The sequence below is a fragment of the Elaeis guineensis genome, chromosome 9 (assembly GCF_000442705.2).
Source record: "Elaeis guineensis isolate ETL-2024a chromosome 9, EG11, whole genome shotgun sequence".
In the NCBI taxonomy this organism is placed as follows: Eukaryota; Viridiplantae; Streptophyta; class Magnoliopsida; order Arecales; family Arecaceae; genus Elaeis; species Elaeis guineensis.
The window spans coordinates 76395947-76421645 of record NC_026001.2 but is presented as its reverse complement, the minus strand read 5'-3'; the positions used below and the strand labels follow the sequence as shown (position 1 = coordinate 76421645).

The 25699-nt window shown below is 37.7% G+C and overlaps 1 protein-coding gene across 1 annotated transcript; it reads right to left on the bottom strand.

Moving 5' to 3' along the window:
* Positions 1-3826: 3826 nt before the first annotated feature.
* On the bottom strand, positions 3827-21685 carry LOC105034701 (uncharacterized). Its single transcript, XM_010909953.4, has 3 exons — positions 20400-21685; positions 4944-6021; positions 3827-4807 (listed from the first exon to the last, which is right to left on the bottom strand). The coding sequence occupies exons 1-3, from the start codon at positions 20475-20477 to the stop codon at positions 4320-4322; spliced, it is 1644 nt and encodes a 547-aa protein (XP_010908255.1). The 5' UTR covers positions 20478-21685; the 3' UTR covers positions 3827-4319.
* Between the last annotated feature and the right edge of the window lie 4014 nt (positions 21686-25699).

Here is a 25699-nt window from a genome sequence, read left to right as displayed (position 1 = left end):
AGGTCCGAACCTAAGCCGGTAGCATAGGAATAAATTTCTATACCAATCGAAGTGACCATCTAGCAATGATACCCGACGATCGGATAGGTCGAATGTGTAGAACAACATCCTTAGAACCCATGCGGATATAGTTTTCATATAATTCATCCTCTTGACCAAAATGATCATAGGACACCCCAGAGCTCAACTGTCAACTCTGATCAGGTTGTCCACATTGTATTTCAAAATATCAAATCCATCTGATGGATTACCCTGGCCAAGGTTTTGCTAAATTGAAATACAGCGACTCATTCTTCTCCAACTCTTGGAGTGGTCAATCCCATCTCGATCATACTCTGACTTCGCAAGTACTTGACTGTGCCCAGAAGCCTTCCGTCCCTGAATTAGAAATTCAGTTAGTCTAGTACCAAAGCACAGTGAGTTGCTTGCAAGTCACTGAGGCGATCTCAAGTCTAAGGGACACTTATACCTATATCCCATCAGAGACATTCTCGACAGCAGAATGCTCTGGAGTTGGTCACGTTCAATGACGATGTACCCTTACATCTCACCTGTATGCCATACCAGTGTCTCCACACTCCTTGGTTAAGAGGACAACCAACCCATATGGCCTACAGCGACCTATGCTCGATAGAAGCTGTCGTCCTTATTAACAGCTTATCATTTGGTCGTGAACAGTTTTAAGGACTAATCGATAAATCCTCTCTTTATCGAACCTAAATAGTCTAAGGACTTCATCATAACAACGGAGTTCATTAAAGATGAAAGCTTATGATGAAGATGCCAAATATATTTTATTTATTAACAAATCAATTACAATACTTGGTTGCTCAACCGTCAACAGCTTGACGATTGGATTTTTGGGACACATTTTCCAACATCGGATGCATCAACTAGCCTAAATTCAGGAACAAAAAGTGCCTCATGTGGTGGGACATCCTCTTGTGTACTAGACTCTCCACTATCACTGCCATCAGACTCCGCATCATCATTCTCATCTTCATCATCAATAGAATTAGGATTATAACTAACAGTAGCTTCATTTTCAAATAAAGTTGCATCGGCCATTGCGATTTTCAATTCTCTATCCTGGGCATGGCATGCATGCGGGTATGCGGCTAATTAAATGGTATAGGATCGCTAGATTCATGCTTCACATGCTCCATAATAGCTATCACATAACTAGGACTGACCTCTATATCATCAAATACGGCATTACTCTCATACTGATACGCAGCCTCTACCCCTACCATGTACTGAGAACTATCAATTACGGATGCTGCTGGTCCACCAACTGTACATATAGAGGTGCCTTCATACTCATACCCAGCTTCAACGGCCATTAAAGGTGCATCCAGTAGAGATCTCCCCATGCTCCACTATGCAAATGGGCATATACATGCTAAGACATACTTACATGCTGTTCTCCACCACTCGAAATTCCTACCACCGCCAACTCGATAAAAATTTCAACCACCAGAAAAATCCTCTGATGGGATGCCCAAGATGGTGTACATAATCTGATCATCTTCAATAGGTACAACCAAATATTGTCCAGTAAAATGAATTAGAAATCTATATATTAAGAAAACTCCACATTGATTGGGGTTCCATCCAGTTAACGCATAGCAGACCCACACAAGTTCTTGGTAGTTGCATTACGGTCCACCATGGCCATCCAAATCCTTTCATCATTATAATATATACCGTTAGCATCATGATTGATCCTTCCATCCTAATGGAAGATAACAGTGATAAGTCTTGGATCCATTTTTCAAAAAATATTGTGAGAAGTAACTGCATGAATATATGAAATTGTAAAGTATTATTTGTAGATTCTTTATATAGCATCATCATCTCATATTTTTTAAAATGAAAATCAAAAATGATATATAGATGTTTAGAGATTTCAAAAATGCGATGAGATTGATGAAGAAGAAAGTTTGTAACTTTTCTAAGATACCAAGACCGGCATTCATCTTATTATTGAATCCTGATTTAGATAACCCACTCATACTTGATTGGACTCATGTTTTCACTTGGAATATAATCAGTCACCACAATATGTCCTTTTCACCAAGAGTCTACTGTTTAGTAGGAGGGAGTACTTAACACCGATATTATGAGTAGGATCAAATTCTCTGCACACATTGAAGTAGACAAATTAGAAAGGATCCAAACCAACATTATTTTGCTAGGTAGAATCTTGATTACGATGTAGATTAATTTCTTAATTTGAATCAGTATAAGTCAAGCTTGCATGTTCAATTAAAATCAAGCGAATCAAAATTGAATTAGTATATGTATCAAGATGTAATCTAAAATAGTGATGTCTGGGATATAATGAAAATGTAATTGAAATTAAAGCATGGAGAAGCTTATGCTTTTTTCTCTCTAAGATGAACACTTTCAAGTCTGATTCTTCCCCTCCAAGGCCTTAGAAACACATATAACTCGAGGAAATACCAGGACTGTTAACGAAAAAATACCTTTGGGGGCCATATCGTGCTCGGCTTCGCCAACAATGCAAAGCCTACGACTGAGGGAGAGGAGCTGAGGGAGCCCGCGGATAGATGTTGGCCAAAAGGGGGCACAAAAGAGAGAGGAGATGGAAGGGGTACGAGAGAAAGAGAGAGAGAGGAGCCAAGGGAGATGAGCTGCGTAGCGACTAGAACCCTAGCATGAAGAAATAATAGAGGAAAAGGAGAAGAAAGCCGCGATGATGTTATAGCCCATTAATAAGTCACCCTATGATAGAACGACTCATATAGTCGCTTTATCATAGGATGGCCTATTGAAGCACCCTATCATAGAATGTCTTTAACAGTCATCCTAAGATAGGATGACTCTAAATCACCATTCATCCATCCATCCATGCACAGTATTTAAATAAATAATTTAAAAATAATATTATTTTAATAATTTATTTTTTAAAAAATATTATTTTTGTAAAAAAATCTGAAAAATGCCACATCAAAATTATAAGACATCACTTTTTCTAATTGAAAGACTAACAGACTGAAGATGTTTGAGACAAAACCTTTCAATTTGCCATTTTAGATACAATTGATCAGAGCTCACAATTGACCTCTAATCCAAATGCCAATTACACAGACCAACAAACTTGGGTTCATCTCAACTCAAGAATAGATTTGCACCTCAGACCTTCACAGGCAAAAGATACCTGATATGAGAAGGGAGACCCTTTAGACACCATCCAACTATGATGAGAAATACATCCATATTTGAAACTCTAATTGAGACAATAATGCCAGTAGAACTGTAATTGGACTATAATCTCCAGCAGCCGAAGTTCTACAACTGGAGTCAAGAAAAATTCTTTGTGCACTGCATGCGGTGCGCGCATTGGCTCACAAGCGGAGCTGGCGGAAAAATAAAAAAAATTCCCGCATGCTGTCCGGGCCCATGCGTGAGCCGATCACCATGCGGTGCATAAAGAATTTTTTGAGGAGACAACCATCCTAGCCCATAACTATTTGTTAGGCCGTTGATTTGGATCAGACCATTCCAAAAATAGTGCTTTAAATAACAACCGACTCATTGGTCACTGCCTTTTCAACTGCTACAGTGGCTCACCTTTCGATTACTACTACATATATTTCTCGCAATCAAGATTCGTCATCTCAATACTGAGATGACCGGATCCCACATCGATATTGTCCCATTATTATATCGGTATGCCCAGTATGAAGCCGGTTCAGCATGCCAACTCGGTATGCTTCTTCTCGGAGGTGGATACCGCCATGCATTCAGGTACTCCGAGTATCCATAATGCAAATAAAGCTGACCAAGTATGAAAAAAGTATGAATAAATCATAATAGCCTTTTTTTCCTTTTTTTTTTCCCTCTATTGTACATTTCTTGTTATAAGAAGATTTACATGACCCAAATCAAAATTGCAGTACTGCAACAAGACATCTCTTAAGATCACAAACTATCTGACTAAATATAGGTGTATGCTCTACCAACATCTGCCTTAACCATGCTGGGGACTTTGGATATCCAATGAACTTGTTTTTGGCACCTCATCAGGTAAATGACTCAAATTAGGTACAGATATGGAGCACCTGTTGGATCCAAGTCCTGCATATCATGCACCAACCTACTGTTTGGGAGCACACAATGAATGGTAACAGATACCATTTGTAGCTGTCTAGCATACCAGCGCACTAGCATGTATTGCTCACCGCAACAAGTCTGAGCTCATACCTGAAAGAACAGTTTCATGATGCTGTCACACCTTCAACAGGTGTCTCATGAATGAGCATTGCCAGGTGGTATGAACATATTGTCCAACATCAGTAAGGAATGACATAAGGCAAAGCAAAAACATCTGCCGACTTGATTCGATGTCCCTTGGCCCATGCCTGGAGTGCCTCTTCAGCCTTGAAATTTGCCTTGGGCTTTAGCCGAGGGGGAACGCTGCTAAACAGCCAGTCCTGGTTATCATATTCAGGCCATTCCTCCATTTTTGGAATGGAGTATATTTGACTAAGAAACTTGGTATCGGGGTGAGGCGGTTTTACAGAAGCTTTGCCATTCTGACTAGTAAATACAGAAACTGAAGGCCTCAAGTCAACTGCAGATGGTGGTGGTCCTACAACACCATTAATCTTGTGCTTCTTGTTGTCCAGACCTCTTTCAGCATTGATGTTATTTGTGGTTTCATGCTTGATAGAAGAATAACCTGTAGCAACATGGCATGACTCCAATGTTCTTCCATTCTCAACATGCATGCATGAGGCAGGTGCTGGTCTCAGAAGCTTATTAGGGAGCCCATCAATTTCTGTACCCACATGACAAATGAAAAAAACATTAAAAAGCAAGCACTGCCAGCCGAAGTTTCAATTGATAAAGAATTTCAAATGATTTCTATAGAATTAACAGACAGCATGAACACAGCTCAAGGATCAAATACTCACCATAAAACCCATTTATCTCAAAGTCCTTCCTCTTCTTGATAGTCCCATCAGTACCAGCACATTTTTCATTGTCTTTCTGAGGGACTGAGGGCTTGATGATTAGATTTTCTATCTGATCCTTTTTACCACTGGCACTTGTCTTATCATGCTCTTTATGCTTGTGTTCACCTTTCTCCCTTTTTCTTGCCCCATCTTTTTCCTTCTCTTTATGTCTGTCTTTGTCCTTCCGTTTGGGTCTCTTTTCCCGATCTCTATCCTTGGATTTGTCTCCCTTGCCAACATAAGCTTTCCTGTCTGTTGACTTCTCCTTCCCTTCGATGTTTTTGTCTGCAGCATCTTTTGCCTTCTGCTTCCCTTCAATTTTTTTGTCAGTATCCTTCTCAACTTGTTGGCCCATCCCATCATCTCTTCTTTGCTCCTTGCAGAAGAGATTTGCGACCATTCCATGTCCGTCTTTCGCCTTCTCCTTTGCTTCCATAATTTTTTCTGCATCATTCTCCACTGCTTGGCCCATCTCATCATTTCTTGTTTGCTCTTTACTAATGAGGTTTGCAAGCATTTTATACCTATCTTTCCCCTTTTCCTCCCCTTCCATCTTCTTTTCTGCATCCATTTCCACCGGTTCGCCCAAGGAATCATCTCGTCTTGGATCTTTGGTAATGCAGTTTGCATCCATTTCACTTCTATTACCTTGATCCTTCTTTGAGGCAATTGAAGCACCAAAGCCCTCGGTCTCATTTTGAATTGAACCAGCAAAGTTCTCAAGCAATCTGTCTGCTGCCCCTTCATCTTTGATCCTTCTGCCAAATTCCTGTGTAAATTTAGAAGTTTTGACTTCTTCAGCCTTCCAGCTGCTATCTTTAAGCTTCTCTTCGTTGTTCCGTTCTTCAAACTCATCTGCTGCTGCACTCTTCCCCTTATCCCTGTCTTTATCCCTCTTCTTCGCCTTGTGCTTTTCCTTACGACTCTTCTTCTCTTTGCGCTGATCTCTACTCCTGTCCTTGTCCTTTCTTTCTTTACCTTCTCTCTTTTCTTTGTCCCTCTTCGCCTTTTTATGCTTCTTCTCTTTGCGCTTCTCCTGGAAAATTAGATTAAACTCAGGGTTAATTAAAATTTGACGAGATAGGGAAGCATAAATCACTTTCAAAAAAATTAAGACCCTCTTTAAGTATGAGGCTCAACAGTACATTGAAACATTTTCCGCACAAACAAGAATTATTCCTGGGGCAGCTAAAAATTTTGAGAGGAAGCAATTAAGATACTGCTTTTAACAGTAGAATCACCATAATTACAAAAATTAACATGTACCATGACTACAAATAATTAATCCACACAAGGATGGTCGCTCTGAATGAAGGAAAACAAATCATGAAAGAATGCTCAGAAAGAATAGGCATAAAGCAAAACCAACAACTGTAGTCCAGATATGGTCACAGAATCAAAAAAAAAAAAGAGGGTTGATTCCAGATTTTTTAAATCAAGACAACAAAGTCACTGCAAAACATTTGAATGGAAATGCCGGTGCATTAAGCCTAAAAGTTATGTAAAGCAAAGCAATACTCACACAACAAAATTTCATCAAGAGCTGATAAACTCTGTGTGAGTAACTACCTATTCTCTAAAAAGCACAGTGAACCTCCTAGTTTTCTGCTGCCAAGAAACAAAAATTAGATTCATATTGGAGAATCTAAATTACGTCTAATGAAACATGGCACATTATGAAATGTCTCGCACATTGACTGAGAGTATTTTGCACAAGTATTTTACTAGCAGAAAGTTAAAGGCTCATGTTAAGTGTCCATTATCTCAAGGACCCTACTTCTTGGAAAGTCTACAACCATAAACAAGTTCCTAGTACATATCAAATAAAACCAACTAGAAACACAGTCAAAGATTTAGCTGTCCTCTCTTTGAACTTATTAGATAATAGACGTGGTAGTCCTTCACCCAGACATCATTTTGGATCATTATAAACCCATCCATCCAAATAAAGCCCAACATAGAGGGTAGAAAAATTACTTCACTAACATATAGCTAAATTTATTTTGCATATTCACTGAAAATTTTCTTTCTTTCTAGGTTAATAGGCACCAAAATTGTCACCATACAACACAAGACACTTCCCTTGTCGAGCTCATAGAAGCACAACTATCGTAAAAACCCTGATGAGGATTTTATCATCTCTACATAGAAAGTGGTTATAGGGTGCAGCCATTGTGAAAGCACCTTGCACACTTGCATAATGTGTCCACAATGCTATACCAAAACTTTGGGAAGGATCACCAAGGGCTATCACCATGCAGTCGATTTACCCCCCCCAAAAAAAAAAAACTAAAACAACAAGATTCTTAGGTTCAAATAGGACCAGAGAGATGTAGTTAAGCATGGTGACCACCAAGGGCTATCACCACACATCCTATTTACAAAAGACAACCTAAAACAACAAGGTTCTTTGGTACAAACAGGATTATAGAGATGTAGTTAAGCACAGTGCTGGAACATCAATTTTCCAAACTCCTTTCTACACATATGGTGAGTTATATATTTGTCCCAACGTGCTTTTCAAGTATACAAGAGAATGATGAAGTGGTGCCCCAAGATGATAAAAAATTTGGTAAAGAAAGAAGGCTTGCTGTTTACTAAATCACATTAAATATCAAATAGCTGTGACACAAGATATGACAATTGGATCATGTGCTCTATCAATTCATTTGATGATTTCACTAGTAATAAACACAGACAACCCTCAATTGTTAATGCCTCCAAAATCTTTTGAGAACCTTGCAACCTCAGTTTGGAAAACCAGCCTCACTGTTTTATCAAAAGATGATGTCTTCTACATGGAATTAACCCCCAAAAATCCTTGCTAATTAGGGTCAGATCATGAGCAAGTGGCCCACCTCATAAAATATATAAGGTTGAACAGGAACTTATAGCTAGCTACATGACCACTTGGAGACATGATATAGAGCACCTCAAATATATAATAACCCCTTAATGGTACTTGGAAAGACAAAGGCCTTGCTCAAGGATCGCCGACTCGGAACTGGATCCCGTGCCGGCCGACTGGCAGTATGAGTTGGTACGCTTCCTACAAGGCTCGAACTGATATGGAAACGAGGGATGAACTAAAGAAGAAAAGAGAGAGAAAGAGAGGGGATGGGAAGGAAGGAAAGGAAAGCTGACGAAGACATCGGCGGTGGCCACCGGAGGGCCGCTGAAGCTTTTTGGGCTCTATAGTCCTCTGCGAGAGAAAATGCGAGCAGAGAGAGATAGAGAGAGAGGGTAAGGGAGAGAAGGTAGTGGGGAGGTCACCCTTCAATGGCTAGGTGGCCACAGTGGCCATCGGAGGCCCAAAACCGCCCCGCAACTGTCACAGGTTCGAAGCAGAGACTTCACCCTGTTTCGGCATTTTTTTTAAAAAAGACAATAAACAATGAAACCAACAATGGGTTTGGGCTGTCCGACCTTACTATTTATTGTATTTTTTTAAAAACTCATCAAAACATGAGCAAACCCATGGCGGCCATGGGGCGATTTTGGGCCATCCAGCAGCCTCCCTACCACCTTCCCCTCGCTTCTCTTCTCTCACTTCCCTCTCTCTCTCTTGTCGCATCTCACAAAGCCCCGAAGGCCTCGACGGACCACTGCCTACCTTTTCTCCTCCTTTCCCCCCTCCTCTCTCTCTCTTCCTCTCTTTCCTTCTCCCTCGCTCTATTTTCACCAACATTCCGGATCGAATGCCCAAACCACACCGATTAACCATCAATACGGTTCAACACACTCCGAATCGGGCAGTTTGGTGAACCATGCTTGCTTGCTGATCTTTCAACATAGTGAATAAATTGACAAGCTACCACAAGGTTATCAAAAGAAATAATGAATAAGAATTCAGCATGCCATCCTGTATGCATTATTGAAAGAGAGCAGCAAAAAATGAATAAATATAACAAAAAAGACACTTTCATGACTTATACCAACAGATTTCTTTAATGGCATCCTAGTGAGCCTCTCCCATCCTTGTTGGGAAAGAAGTTTAGGGAAAGAAAGTAGTAAGTAAATGGTAAACTTTATGCTTATTGTTACCAAGCCATCATGTAAAACCTGTGCTCATTCTCTAGGAAGTATGAATGTTGATCTCTTTATTTTTCCAAGTATTTTGTTTACCTCAACTAGTTTTCAAGATGACCTACCATCAACACTGTCAAGCATCATTAAAGCTAATACGGGGAAAAAAGGAAACAAAAAAAAACTTAGGGTGATAACTAGGCCTCATGCACCAGAATTAGGTTTGATTTTCAATTTTAACCCTTTGAAATAGCCAAGCATCACCTTAGATTATACATCCATTCAGGCCTCTTTTGATCCATGTCTTAACTGACCTCCATCAAATAAGCCGGTGAAAAAGAATTTCTAGTATGATCCATTTTAAATTATTTTTTTCTTGCGCAAAAGTCAAGAGCACAAAAGAGATTAATATGTAGCACCAAAAGTACATCAATATCCTTCCTACTATTCCCATGCAATTTATACTATAAAGAGAAATATTTAGTTAAAATTGCCAAAGTTAAATGCAAAACGAAAATCAACGAATACAAGGTAATTATGCCATATTTAATGATTACATTTACAAGCGTATACATGCATGCATGCATGTGTTTGTGTGGGTACATATATCCATATGCATGAACAACTGGAACGTGTATGTACAATATCCGTGCATATACACATATGCCTACATCATACTAGTTATGAAAATGATAGGAAAAATTTTCCAAGCAGGAAATTCCAGAGAAAATTGTTAACAGGATTCTAGCAAGTGCAAGGAGATACTTTCTAGGAGGTCTATTAGTGATTAATTTAAAATCTGATCTACCGATGTTTGGCTTACCAGGCTTGCACTCAGATTATGCTTGGTCTTGTTCTGACCAACCAGAGCACTTGGGCACACGGTGGATAATCTAATGTGAGGCTTTGGCAAAGCCTAAGCTCAACCTTTGACACCCCTAGTTTTGCTGAAACTTGATCTTCCTTGACCCCAACCCTTTCTTGCATAACAACCACTTTACACAAGAATCCATAATTTTTCTGTAGTTAAAAAATGCATGATAAAATTTTTCATAAAAATGTCTTGTTATTTTCTTGATTCAGTAATAACAATCCCACAATCCATGCTATGCACCAAGTTAACAATTTTTACATCTTAATTTTTTAAAATTAATACTTTGATATAACTTTACGCCATACTCCAAAAGTTTACATTGTCAGTATCAGACTTCTTCAAATAAATCACTGTATGCATCAGGGTACTCCCGAAGTCTTCTTCCATTGTCATTAGCTTAGAGTCACCTTGTCATCTTTCGGTTTTACCAACCCAAGCTACCAACCCTCTCTTAAATTTTAGACTTCCAAATATCTTAAGAGCAGTGCCTTGTTGATAGGTAGCCAATATTAACATCATGAGTTTTAACCTCATGCCTATATAAACTAACTTGATCTTTCAACTTGCAAGGACTCAACAAGACAGTCTATAAAACAAGTGACCACTTCCCGACTGTAGACAACCGTGCTTTAATTGGCTGGCTGAACCATGAAACTGCAAAGAAACAAATATTTTTACTGCAGTTTTAGCTATTGCACACACCATCAGCATAGACACCTTAAACCATCTGAAACCACCAGACCTGTTAAAAAATAATTTTCAGACTTCAAGCATCTAGTCTGCCAACCTATTCCTTGAGCATTCCGAAATCCAAATTTAATTTCACCATGTTCAATAATTCTTTCTCCTTGACAGAAGATGGTCAGCGACCACTTCCCTATTGTAGAGAATCCATCAGAGTCGTGAACATCTCAAATGGTACTTAATGCATCCTATAAGGACAACGAATGAAGAGGACCAATCAGCTCATCACCGCACCACAAATACCTCAATTAAGTAATCCATCAATAACAATGGCAAGTCGGCAACATGAGGTGCATTGCCATGATCAATTTCCATGTTACCCGGACGCATCAAAATCTGAGTTCTTTTGGCTGTGTCCAGACACTTGGACACCTGGACACTTCATGACACCCCTTGACACTAAATCAGTGAACCGTGGACATTATGATCACATATCAACTTGTGAAACCTATACCTAGAAGTTTTCAAATCTAATATAAACTTTAAAAATAGATTATGAATTCAGTGAAATTATAAACCAATTGATCCAACAAACTATACATTATATACATATATATGTATATATTTAATGACACATATTCATAATATCGGCATGTCTCCGTATCTTACATGCTAAAAGATCCCATATCTGATACTTTAGAACACTTGGATGTATGGAAGGTGATATCTTCTGGAATTGTCAAGCTCTGGGCATACCGAACCATACCGGCACAATTCCGCCCCTCAATTTGAGAAATCCAGTAAGGGAAGGGTTGAGGGAGAAGGAAAGAGATGAAGCGAGAGAGAGGGAGGAAGGGGGAGGAAGGGAACGAGGGAGAGGGGGGAGAGAGGTCTTTCGAGCTCCTCTCCTCCCACCGCATGAAAACATGGGCCCCTTTTTATTTTTGAATTTTTTTAAGTCAAAGCCCATATTTCGTTATGAAACAGGGGTGCTGTCTCAATTTCATGCAGCCAGAAGAGAAAGCCCTCCCTCTCTCTCTCTCTCCCCCCCTCAAGCCCCCTCTCTCTCGACCTCTCTCTCTCCCCCCTCCCTCTCTCCTGCTCTCTTTTCTCTCTTTCCTTCTCCATCTCCCCCTCGTTGGATCTAGCCGTGACAGTTTCGGCCCAGAACAAAATAGCATGGTACCATACCATACCATACCATACCACCATGCAATCGGTACAAGTTCCACTACTGGAACAGTATACCTTGCTTGGATGCTTGACAACCATGTCTTATATCCAAGTAATATTGGTAATCATCCTATTTGAATGAAACCATAAACATGTAAATTCCACCTTTGTCATAAGTCTAGTTCCAATGTAGTCTTTTTTCTAGATTCAAAAAAAAGGATCATGTCCTATATGAAGTTTTGAACTTCCAATGCATTCCTTAGCTTCTTCTGTGTGTGTGTGTGTGTGTGTCAGCTGTTGTAGGGGTTGGGGTTGGGGTTGGTGGGGGCAGGGGTGCAGGTCGTAAATTGATTATTGATTTATCCATAACAATAATCATAATCATCAAGCTCCATTCCAAATACATTTTGGTTAATATAACATAACTACAGCATAAGAGCTCACATGCACAGCACACACATCAAGCCTTATCCAATTAACTTTAGCAAGATTTTGGTCAAAGACCTTGACACCAACTTCTTCAAAATTCCTAAAAATAAACATGCATACCTTGTGACTTGTTTGATCTGGCAATGAGCTTACCTCTTTCACAAAAGTTGCTCTTCGAATAAGAGGCATTGAATCAGGTACGTCAAGGATTCTTTTATAATCAAATAGATAATTTTTTGGCATGTATTCTATCTTACTGTCTTATTGACATGCTTAAACAATACCAATTAACTTCAGATAAACAACCAACATCAACAGTGCCATAATATGGACCTGAAGAAATTTGCTAAATATAAACAATAGAAAGTATAATCACCCACAACAACCAAAAATGTAAATGCAAATAAACAAATTTCTCAAGAAATGAACATGATGCTAGGTTAAGAGGATGAAGAAGTAACTTCCCTTGGCATGCAGAACACCTTAACCATTGGTTTGTTATGACCAACTTATTACAGAGTACATAACCCATGAAAGGCCACTACAGAACAGAGTTAATTGGACTTATTTTCGTACGAAGCAAGCAACTAACAGACCAAAGTAGTTTCAAACATTTGATAATTCTGCTATACTATTATTTTAAGCACACAATTTCAGTCAGTCATTGGTAGTCACTGTACACTGCCAACTCTAACTCTAAAAAGAAAAATATTTTAGTAATACAAAATATACAGTAATTGAACCTCCAATATGAATATACTGTATGGCCCTAAAATTTATTAACCAACTCATTTATGACCAATCATAAACCAGGATATGGTATCCAGAGCACAGGAGATAACCACATGGCAAACATGTTTTCATGGATCAAGATGACTGAAAATTAATTCACTTTGGAAACATATAGAATTTTGCAGCTCATACCATGCCAATATCGTGTCACCCAGGTATGCTCATGGTGAAGGGTTTAATGTACCACTATATTGTGCATACCAATCTTTTTGCACATGTCGACAGCATGGATTGGCCAGACCAATATGGATCAGCAAAGGCCCATTTTCTTCTAGGAGCCCTTGCATGTGACTGTCACAGACAAGATGACTGACCTCATTGTGGTATATGGTACTTAATCCACCCTCATATCCCACTTAGGTGGAAAATAAAGTGTGCATACACAATTTTGACTGTTTAGCATTATGTCAATTCAAGATCATCATATTCTCAAATAAATGAATCAGATTGAGTCACATCCAATTTTTATGCACTAGAATCCACCAATATGAAAAAACAGAAGCAGTTAGATGCAACCAGTTTAATAATTCATGTTCCACATAAAGTTGTGTCTGGTACAGGATAAGGGCAAACCCTTTACAGCCTAAAAATGTAAGTTGAAAATTTCAAGAATATATTTCAATTTTCAAATATGTAAACAATCTAACAAAACAAACCTCAATTATGGTCTAAGGAGATGAGTTCATCTAAAGATAAATAGAGAATGTGGTTCCAATTCTATGCCCTTGAAGGGATCTGGGCATATTAAGAACTAATGCTCAGGCCAACTTTCCTCAAATTTTACAGTAGGCCAAACTGATTGTAACAGCATATCCAACCTGCAAATCCTCCATAAATATAAATACTTTGACGTATGGTCATACAGGATCTACCTCCTGATTTTTATAGTTTACACCCTCCTGGCCTCTTCAATGCTTACATAGGGATATCAAATGAGTGAGTAAGCCAACAGCAAGCAGCTTCAAATAAACTTAAAAATACAGCTGGATAAAGGTTTCATAGACAAACAAATGCACTGAATTTTAGCATGAATTTAAGGATGACATGTAAATAAGTGAAGCTGGAGATTTGCTTAATTCACTCATCTTAGGCTTAATTAGGTGCGATAACAACAAAACTAATTAAAACCAATATATATATAAGTTTAGGTATTCATTATTTACAAAAATCCAGTATCTTTATTTATCTGTTGTGAGTTAATGAATTGTACATAATTAGAACCCTTAGATCTCAATTTAACTACTGATGAACATATTCATTGATCTACATATTATCTATTAGATAAAAGATAAGACAGCTTATATTACAGCTTATCAAAGATAAGGTATAACCCAACCCATAAAATTCCCTAATTTTCAACTTCCTAGGAAAGCACCCAAACAGCTTTTTTCTTCAAATCTCTTTATTTTCCCTTCTCACCCTCCCCCTCCCCCTCCTTTCTCATGCAAGAGAGAATAATAGGACTTCTACAACAGGAGTTCCCCAAGTAATGCTGCCTAAGAGCAATCAAACTGGTTATCCACACAATTCTATTCATCCCAAACCCCCTTTTTTCACTTCATAAATCTTCCCAACTCTCCAGCCATTGCTTCACCCATCAACCATCACCAAGTCATCAAGCAGCTAACACTAATCTTATTGCTCTTGTTCATGTTTTCCTACCTCACCCAATCCTACACTAATCCATGTGCATGCTGCCATCCCTGTTATCCCTCTCTCCTCCTCTTAACCTGATCCAAGCCAAACTAAGACAAGATCAAGCTAGTCGGATTTTCATGAGCATTGCTGGGGCCAGCCTTCTCGGTTACCAAACCAAGCTCAGGTTATTTCCAACCCTGATGCCATAAGCTTGGGTGCCTAACATGTAAAATATGAATTTGAATTCCTAAGCAAATGGTAAGCACTAATCTCATAATCAGCAAGGTCATGTACCTATGCAATGAAATTTTCAACAGCTATCACAATGCAAGTGTTTTACCTTCTTTTCATAGCCCAATTTAACCATTATAGGACATTAAGAAAATTTCAACTAGGTTAGTTTGCAACTATCTCTTGTGCAAACCTAGGTTCTCAATGAGCAGCAGACAGTTACAAGTAAACTTTCATCAGCATTCCTGAGAAATTTTGCATAAGCTATAATATGGTCAAAGGACATTGAGATTTCACGGAAACAGAAAACTTGCCATCCTCTTTAATATTAGGAAAAAAAAATAACAGGAAGAATGAAGATAATGCACACATCTCTAGCCACCTATTAACTTGCCCATCTTTTGATTAGAGAAAAGAAGAAAAAGGACAATATCCTGGAATCTAGTTCTGATTATGTGACTTTAGCCAAAAGACGGGGAACACTAAATTATAACCTCAAGAAACTAAGATAAAGAAAATTAAGTTTGTATGCCAAAATTATACCAAAACTCAATGTCCCAAAAAAATGAGGCTGAAACTTAGTTATCAATAAACCAACAAACCCAAAACTTTCTTCAAAAGGTAAATAGGTAGATGCAAAAATCAAGCAAGTTTCACAAACCAGTTACAACTTCAGTATCATAACCATTGAAATATTATTTGATGAAGTTGTTCCAGCTTGCAATCCTCTCACCATTTCAAACAGACCTCTCATCCTAGTAGCATTGCTAAAATTTGGATAAGAAGTTCAAGATTTGGTGGTAAATGCATCACATCTCAATAAAGAAAAAAAAAATGTGTCTGCCAGCAGAGAAGAGCCTACACAATGATAATATCTGGCAGCAGAACACAACAATTTGTTCAATAGGATTACACTATTTATCAATCCAAACTAACTTCGCATTCTAGTGAATATAGTAAAGAATTAGAACTTGTAGCATATAAAAAGTGCATCATATCTCATAAAATGAAAAAGCACACATACATGGTCACGTTTATGTACCATCTAAGGAAAGCCTAAAAAGGTACAGCTAGGCACCAGAACCGAAAGTATATTCAATTTGACAACACTAATTTCAAATCCATGGCCCTTGGTCAACAACTATAACATATACATGATTTTAAAAATCCCAGACCGTGGCACGCTTTGCTACATATGTTGAGAAAAGGGAAAAATCAGACTATGATATTAAGCTAATTTATAAACCTGAAGAGTTTCCTCTATCTGGCGATTTCTACCCCCTTTTTTTTGCTGAAACTATCCAGAAAAAACTTCCTAGAAATTATTCATCATAATGATGTCAGTGTTTCCTTGTCAAACCACTCAAGAAAGTTCACTCCCAAGCAACTTGTGAATGTAACATCAAACAAGGCTAAACCCATACAATTTGGATTTGCTATTTTGATTATATGCGTAATGACTAGAACCTCACCCAAAAGGCAAGTCAGAAGGTTGTACTTAGATTCCTTGCCCCTATATAAGTACCTATGATCTACCCAATGCATAGTTGATGTCGGGCTAAACACATGTCCACATAGGTTCTCACATGCTCCCCACCTCCCTTCCTTTAAGCCATGACATCCTTGAAAAGCTCAGGGTCCAAATCCATTCAAATCTAATTACAAACACCATGATAAGCTTGTGGTCAGCTAAGGGTCCAAATCCATTCATCCACATAAGACATTAGCCAAATCCACTCTGAAACCATTTCTAACAATTCAAGATCTCATCCAAAAAGGCTAGTTAGAAGGTATTTTTGGGGTTTCTTAGACTTATATAAATGACCAAGCTCATGTGAGAACCAAGACAAATGTGTTTAGTCTCACATCGATTATGCACTGACAAATCTTGGGTGCTTATATAGGACCAAGAAATCCAAATAATATCTTCTTGCTAACTTTTTCGGCCAAGATCTTGGTCATTACAACTAGCATCAAAATAAATCCGATCCATGGCCTATATGGAACAAGGGACGCTACAGCACGAGCCCATTTAGGCTGCCACAAGCTAATCATGGTATTTGTGATTGAATTTATGGCACTTGAGATTGGATTTAAATAGATTTGGATCCTTAGCCTAGTAAGGACGGCAAAGCTTAAATAGGGAGAGTGTGAGGACTTGTGCAAGCGTGTGTTAGTCCCACATCGATGATGCATTAGCTAGATCTTGGATACTTATATAGAGCTAAAGAACCCAAATAATATCTTCCGCTTAGCTTTTTTGGATGAGATCTTAGGTTTCTATAATATGCAAAATTAAAGAAGCACCTAAAGGAACTGATAGTAAGAACCAAAAAGTTTACTCTGCATATCTAAGAAAGGAATTAGATTTCTCACTTGATTCCCCATACGATGTTATGGCAGTTTTCATGAGCATAGCAGGCTATATCCATTAGTTAACACATCATGTAAATCATAGACTGCTCTATGTACAATGCTCCCACCATTGCAAAGCTAGGGAGGACTGGACATATGCAGCCTTAGCCCCCTGTGCCGTGAGGCTCATTCCATGTTTTAAACCTATGACCTCCTCGCCAGAATGGAGCAACCTTACTATTGCACCAAGGCTCACCCTATTATGAACATCACGTAAACCAAAAGTATTCATATTGAGCAGGATGAAAAACCATAATCACAACCAACAAGTTGTATCAGAAAGCCATATCATATCTGCTTGCACTGTCATATCAAGGGGCGGGTCACCTATCATATTATGCATCTTCCGATTCTTATTTACAATATAAACCCAGGTCAGAGAAAAGTTTGCCCTCCAATTTTATGACCCTTCAACCCAAAACAAAATCACTGCTCACCAAACTCTTTCCTTAAAAAACATTCTAAGACGTGATAGCTAGTGATCGAGATTATGGTCAATAATTGGCATATGCTTGTGATATATGACAATAAGTAAAAGATAGAGTTTTTAAGGTTCCTAAAAATAAATTAAGCTCCCAAAAAGGTAAGGATATGAAAACTTATCTGCAGAAAATACTATAAACATAAGGAGAGTATTAAATTCAAGAATCTGAGCACTGGTAAGGATATGAAAACTTATCTGCAGAAAATACTATAAACATAAGGAGAGTATTAAATTCAAGAATCTGAGCACTGGTAAGGATATGAAAACTTATCTGCAGAAAATACTATAAACATAAGGAGAGTATTAAATTCAAGAATCTGAGCACTGGTAAAGGCTACAATAAGAACAAGGTTTTAAGTCACACCAAAATGGGATGGATACTATCTATTCTGTACCATTCTTACAAGAATCCGGCACCTGGGACACCTTCAAGACACCACCTCTATTGAAGTGGGACATCATAGTCTATCCCATTCCCTCACAATGTGTCCTGTCCTTGGACCCACTAGATGAACTTGGACACAATTTCTCCTTTTTTCCTTATTTTTTCTTCTTGTTGTTATAGGTTATTGTAGTATCCTACTATGTACCATGCTATCTCAATACCATACTATCCTAGAATCAATCCAAGATCGGACCCGGTACCGAGATTTATACCATTTGTGTATGAACTACTTCGACAAAAGAGGCTATTCTGGAATTTGTCTGTAAAAAAAAATAATTAACTCTCTTCTTGTTCATTAACGCTCCACAAATACCTAAACAGGAAGAATTTCTTAATCTTGCTTATTAAAGCTCAATTACCTAATAGAAAGAATATCCTAATCACTTTAAGTTTCCTTCTAATGCCTACAAAATCTATCACATCTATTTACATGATAGCATGACAGAAATCCAAATAAGGAGAATTTTTGCAAACCTGCAAGGTAAGTCTGTTAAATCAATGATCTAAAAGGTAAAAATGCTCCCAAAATGTACAGTATTTTGGACTAGAAGCTCTCCACAGAAGAAAATGTATAAAGGAAATGGAGATGAATACAAACACATTACTCAACTAATTTAACAAGATTAGTAGTCTCTCCAATCTGCTACTCTATCTGACATTTCCAAAAATAAGTCAGTTCAAGTGCTTGAAAATCAAAGCTTTGTGAAGATTAATAGAAAATCCATGGATAATGATAAAAAACATGACCAAAGGCAAGAGCCTAAACCTGGGAACCTAAAGCCAAGAACATGTTGACAGTCAAACTTGTTGATTCGAAATTAGTGATTACACAATCAACAAAATTAGGCAGGTAACGAGCCAGGAAACCATGAATACATTGATAACCAAACTTACAAATTCCATATTAGTGATAGAAAAAATCAACAAAATTTGGCAGCTGAACATGATGGACCATGACTAAATAATATTGACAAACTTTACGATAGTTGACCAAGCAGAAGAGTACATCCAGATCTGCAATCTCTTACAAGTTCATGACAAGAAAGACTTGGCTGAGAGATTCAACAACTACTAGATAGACTATTAAGGTTTTGGCAAAGGAGTTTCTTTACAGCTTTAAGAATCAAAGTTTACAGCTTCAACAATTTATAACTCACTCTAACAGTCCATATAGTTCTCAGGGAAAATATTGTCATCATGGTTTCAGTAATAGAATATGATTTTATTCTTAACTCCCTTCAACATTTCTCTCATCACTGAGAGCATACACTTAATTTTCAAGATTTGGCTTAATAGATTACTGGCTAACCAGATCTTGGAGAAGCAGAATATTGAGTTATCAGAGATGTCACAAAAGTGAACACAAATGGATTTTGCATCTAACTGACATAAAGCATGAAAGTTTCAACAATTAACAGAAAATAATATTATCATGGAACCACTACCTTGCATTTCTTTCCATGTGCATGTTTTTTAGGTTTTCTACTATAAAACTTTATAAGGCATGGGTTCGACCAGACATCATATCTAATAATTATGAATCAAAGCAAGAAGAAATGAGATGACAATGAAGATGTCAAGAATTAGGAAATAGTATTCAAGAGGGTAAATAAGTCTCATAAAGAGATGACATGGAAAGACAAGATGTGGGATTCACAAGAACTAATCAAATACAGAAACCTACAAAAGGATGGCAACTAAAATTGGCTGTGATCAATCAAAGAAAAGTATGAGAAGCTGCCATTCTTCTCAATTTCTACGAATCTAGCTCCCTTCCCTGAAGGACAAGTCAGAGAAAGATTCCTAGTTCTAAATGCTCAGCATCTGCAGCAAAATGTCAAGCATTTTGGTCATTCATCAACCTGCAAAGTTTGTCTAACCACACAGATAGAACTTGAAATATATGCGACCACTAAAACATGCAAGCATGTGCATGAAAATCACATACTGTAATACATGGAATAATTTATAAAAGTTCCTTGTTGTCAAGATGTCTGTGCTCTAGCTTGCTATGCCCTTTATTCCCACAAAAAATCAATGTAATAATCCAATGTTATACAGTAATTAAGATTCTAATTAGCATAAATTGATAATGCATCTTCACTGCATCATAGTTTAACTATTAGACTAGTATAACTATCAGTAAAGGATAATTAACAAACAATGGAAACTAAACAAGAGAACAGCCAAAGAAATGATGACAAGATATCATAAAGGGTGGACCTTTGCTAGGAAATCTATGTCATCACTCCTCGGCTTCTTTTCATATCCTGGCGGTGGAAAAGGGAAGCAGCGAGACATTGCACGGTAACTGCGGACCTTCGAATTGTCCTAGTTTCCAGTACAGCTGTTCCAGTAAGGGAACGGACCACCAACCATTCTCTTGTCCATGCACCATAGTCCTACTCTCATTTCCAGCTTCAAAACTGCTCTATTTCCATGTGCCACAATTCACTGCCCTAACCTGCCCAAGGAGAAGTGAAAACCTCCAACCAAAGTAAAAGCTGGCCAGACTATGTTGCAGATGGCAAGCAATAAATGAGCCCAGCAACAAATCCTCCAGATAAATGCTAAATCCGTGAACTGGTTACCAAGAGAACCCAAATAGAACACTCACGAAACTCATGCACCGTCTGGCACAAAAATTCAGCACAGCGGGCTTACAACCCACGATGCACAACAGCAGTTAGCTAAAATCCTTCACGGGGGCAAACACCAGCCAATAAACGGACCCGAAAGCAAATTCCGAAGGAAAACTGCCAATTATAAATTCCCTATCGTGGACTACGAACCCAAATGGAATCTCGAGATATCTACTCGGCTTCCACCACCCAAAACACCAAGAAATGCCCAAACAAGCTCAGTCACAGTAATACCAACAGCACAAGTACCAGAATTGGAGTAAAACCCACCCAAATTTTAAAGTGCAGTCTTCTTCCATGGCCCAGAAGACCACTACCATGTCACAGCACACGATCAAAAGGTCCAAACAATCAGTCTCAACGAGGAAGAAGAGCCAGCCACGCAAACTGAATACCTCCGAGATAGCTGATAACCCAATCTCCAGCCTATCACCCAATCCAGGCACTGAACCCTCGTCTTGGTGGCGATCAAAGAGGCCAAACCCTAGAGGAAGAGGCCAAAATCAAGCGACCAAGAAAGAGGAGAAACCCTAGAAAAGTGATTTGGAGGAGGGAGGGAAAGGGGAGAAAGGGAGGGTTTTGATTTTGGGGAAAAGGGGAATGGAAGGGAGCGATCGAGGAATAAAAGGAGGAGATCACCGAGGTTTCAATTATACCCCCAAAATGGGAAAAGAAACTACAAAGGAAACGAAAAATCTCTCTCCCCCTCTCTCTATTTCTCGATAGAGGTTTTGGGGTAGTTATGTTTTGGGTTCCTGGAGACTTTGGGAAGGGTTGCGGTCTCCTTTCCTTCTCTCTTTCTTCGGAAAAAAAACCCCAAGGAGAGGAGAAAACCTTCTTAAGGTCTAAGGGCAGGGGCATTTATAGAGAAACAGAGGTAGAGAGAGAGAAGAGCGAACGAGAGAATTCTATATTTTATTCGGAAGATGCCAATAAGATAACGGCGAGGGTGCCGTAAAACCATAAAAGAAAGGACCGGAAACAAAGTTGAAACGCGTTTCCCGTTTCAATGAGCTGAAAGTATTGCGGCTCGTTTGGAATTAAAAACAAAAAAAAAAAAAAAAGCATACATAGTTATATCGCGGGGATTTTTTTTCTAAATTTTTTTTAGATACAAATGAATCATTATTCGGTTCTAATATGAATACATTTCATAAAATTAAAATATAAAATATTATAAAATATTTATACATAGCCATCATCTTACTGCTAGGTTCAGTCATCAATATAATCAATAATAAATGATGCTATCTAATTCAGTTATTTCTCAATAAATAATTTTTTATTTTGGTTGGCTAAAATGTTGCTGAGGCAAGAGTAGGAGAGGGCTTTGTTCTGGGACAAAACTATTCTATCTTTTCATTTGAAAAAATTTATTTCCAAAATTGAACGGAATAGAGAAGGATAACTATTATTCTCTTATTCCTTCTTTTCTTTTCTGATCTGCTTAATAGAAAAAGACTTATTCCCGGCCTATTCCTACTTTATTCCCGAAAGCATAACGGCTGCTGGTAAAACAGCGGAAAGGAGAAACAGAAACGTCAAAGGAATACGGCTCCTATTTGGGAACCGAAGAATTTTTTGCCCTTTTCTGATTTGGGTAGTCGGGGAACCGAAGGAATTGCATGAGAGGGCGGATTCTTCTTGCTGGCAAGGTGAAGACGTGGAGCAAAACCAGTTTTGTTCAGGTCGAGGGGATGATGGGCGGATAGCGAGGCATGTGACGAAAAATTATTGGTTTGATCCGGTTTACCAAATTAGCGGTGGACCAATCTAACCAAAAGTAACATAAATAAATATAAACAAAAAATTTTAAAAAAAAATATTATTACATATGAATTTAGAATGAAATAATTCACCTAATAATGCCATCGTATGGTCATATAAATCTATCTAGAATAATTTCATCCTAAATCTAAAATGAATCTCGTCTATCTAATAATTTTAAAATATATATATATATATATATATATATATATACATGTTGCTTCCAATTGAACCGGTCCACAGCTAAATCATCGGATCTGGTGCAATCAATAATTTTACAATTTCCTCCATATAAAGAATGTTCGGCACTTTTTTTTTCTTCCCAGCCTTTGCCCTCTTAGTTTTATTATTTTATTATTTTATAATTGCTTGGTTGTCTATTATGAGGCTAACACGTGTGAAGAATTTTTTTCGGAAACTGATGTCACCATTGGATGGATGTCCGTAGGTACAGGTGAAGTCTGATGGACTTAGTGGCCCACAGGAAAAGGAGAATCATGTGACTAAAAAATAAGGCAGTGGAAAGATGTTAGTTTTTGCTGGCTTTCTTGTCGTAGGATGGTTGGTCAAGCTATGTGGGGCAAGCTCTTTTTACTTTTTGGATGCGAAAGAGATGGGTGGAAGTGGCACACTTGGATGCATCACAAGAGATGGCTTGCTCAAGCTGTGGATTTTGGAGTTATTTGCATCAATATAGATATAGTGATTAAAGAATGCAAGCTAGCTAAGCCCAATTACAACCTTCCACGTGAGGATAGAGATGGCAAAATCGATCCGACCTGATGGGTATGCATCTTATCCAAATCTGATCAAATCCGAAAAATAGAATTTGATCAAATTTGGATTCGAGTTTGGGTAAAACCCGAAAACTGTAGCACGAATATGAATAGGATATGGGTGGTGCTGTTTTCTACCCAAATCTGAATCCGAATTCGATCCGAACCTACGGATATGAGTAATATTCGAATCCATATCCAAATATATATATTTATAATTCAATTTTGGTAATTCTGTTTTGGTTGATAATATGCATAAAATTATTTTGATTATTTATTTGTTCTATGTTGAATTGTAATTCTATTTTTATGTTTGATTTTTATAAATCTGGATTTATAAATTATGTTCTATGTTGAATTGGTGATTTTTTTTTGATTGATAATATGCACAAAATTATTTTGGTTGTTTATTTTTTTGGATATGGAATAGGCATAGGGTTGGTATGGGTTGGGTATGGAGAAATGGATTACCTATGAGTATCTCCGAATCCATTGGGTATGAGGATGAGCATTTCTTTTCTTACTCGATCGGATATCGAATAGAATTCGGATATATGGTATTAAATTCGGATTTGAGGATGGATATTACAATATCCGATCCAAATCCAACCTATTCCCATTCATACATGAAGGGATGGGCATTGATAGCAAAAACATGACCCTTCATGAATTATGTGATTCATATCACAAACCTAGCATTAACTGAGGATACCAAGTCATTCTTATCAAATCTTGGATTTGGATTGAGAAGAACAAATGAGGATACCCAAGAAAGGAAATGCACTCAATGGGGACCTAAAAAGAAAAAAATCTCAAAACTTTTGCAATTCACGACAGGCATTTCCACTCAAGTAAAAAACTGGCATATAAAGCCCCACTTGGCACAATCTTCATCCAAGTCTTTATTAGATATTGCTCTTGATGTGATATAAAAGAGATATAAAGTCTACTGAATGGAACTCAAATAATAATATTTACAGGTGAAGTGTGGTGATCGAAGTGCTAGTTGATTCCCTTGTGCATGGTTAACTTTCAAACTTTGGGATGCGTAAAGCCTTCGAATGCACGATAAGCATATAAGCTTGCATGCGTAACATGATAAGTGGTGATTATTCAATCTTATATTCTAATTTAAAAGAATAAAAAAGATGTCAACATATTACCGAACCTTATAGCTCAGAAGCTTATTTTACTCTACACGTGGCTTATGCTAGATATGGGGCTAAGTGTAAGACCAAACTAGTGATATAAGAGTTTTATAGGTAGAATGTGATAGGAAACAACTTGGTTCTTATTAATCTTGCTACTATAGTGTTTACTTGGTGTTGCATTAGTAATCTTGAAATGTAAGTCATCTTTTAAACATCAAGACATTCAACTACAATATATAACTCTAAATGACACACCACCACCAAATGATGATCTTTTTAATTTTTTTGCTAGTGTGTTAAATTTTTTGTATACTCGAGCGAACTAATCACTCTGCTTTCTGCTTCATCAAATGGAAGTGGGGAAGATATTTTACAAAAAAGATCAACGAATAAGTAGAACTGAATTGAAGAAGGATGCATGTGATTAATTCAGAAGGAACAAACAATAGGCGGTCATCATATATATTCCCACTTTGGTTAATCATGAAGAAGCTCATACATATATGTGCAATAATTTCCCATATTGCCTTGAAATACAAATAGAACAATGTGGCATTCTTACCTTTTTTCTTTTATCCTAGCTAGGTACCTAGTGCTAGCTTCAGATCTACCAATTGGGAATTACACTAACTAGACAATAATCTTAAATTGATAAGCAAAATTAAACTAAACTTATAGGTAAGAGACAAGAATAAATTTTGAAATCTAAAGGTCAAAGAAAAGTAAAAAACTTGACTATCTAGGGATAACTAGTCGCTTAGCATCTCATTACCACCACATCATCAACAGGGGAGCTTCACCACCTTCGAAAGGACTTCCACTAACTAACACTGTTGTAGGATGCCAAGATCAAGGACTCCAAAAACTTGCCTCACCACCCATCTCCATAATCCACTAGAGCTTGAATGGTATCCACCATGCAAGAAAAATTTTGGAAAACAAACATGAATTAGAGCATACTTTGTTTATATGCAAACAGAAGCGTATATATATATAGGAGGATTGATAGACTCTAGGAACCTTTACATTAATGGGTGGCAACTGATTGTGGACAAAAATGATATAAAAACTTAAAAATAAAGTCCCAAGACCACTAGAACAAGTAACCTTATCATACGGGCACCTCTTGAAGCAAAATAAATCTAGTGGTAGACTTACGGGTTTAATCTGAAGGCATTCTAACTACT

What these genes read in the sequence shown, in the direction of transcription:
- LOC105034701 (XM_010909953.4), bottom strand. Translation starts at nt 20,477, where the DNA reads ATGTCTCGCTGCTTCCCTTTTCCACCGCCAGGATATGAAAAGAAGCCG. An exon ending in ACATAGATTTCCTAGCAAAG is followed by an intron (nt 6,022 to 20,399) that starts GTCCACCCTTTA and finishes CTAATTTTCCAG; the next exon opens with GAGAAGCGCAAAGAGAAGAA. An exon ending in TGAGATAAATGGGTTTTATG is followed by an intron (nt 4,808 to 4,943) that starts GTGAGTATTTGA and finishes ATGTGGGTACAG; the next exon opens with AAATTGATGGGCTCCCTAAT.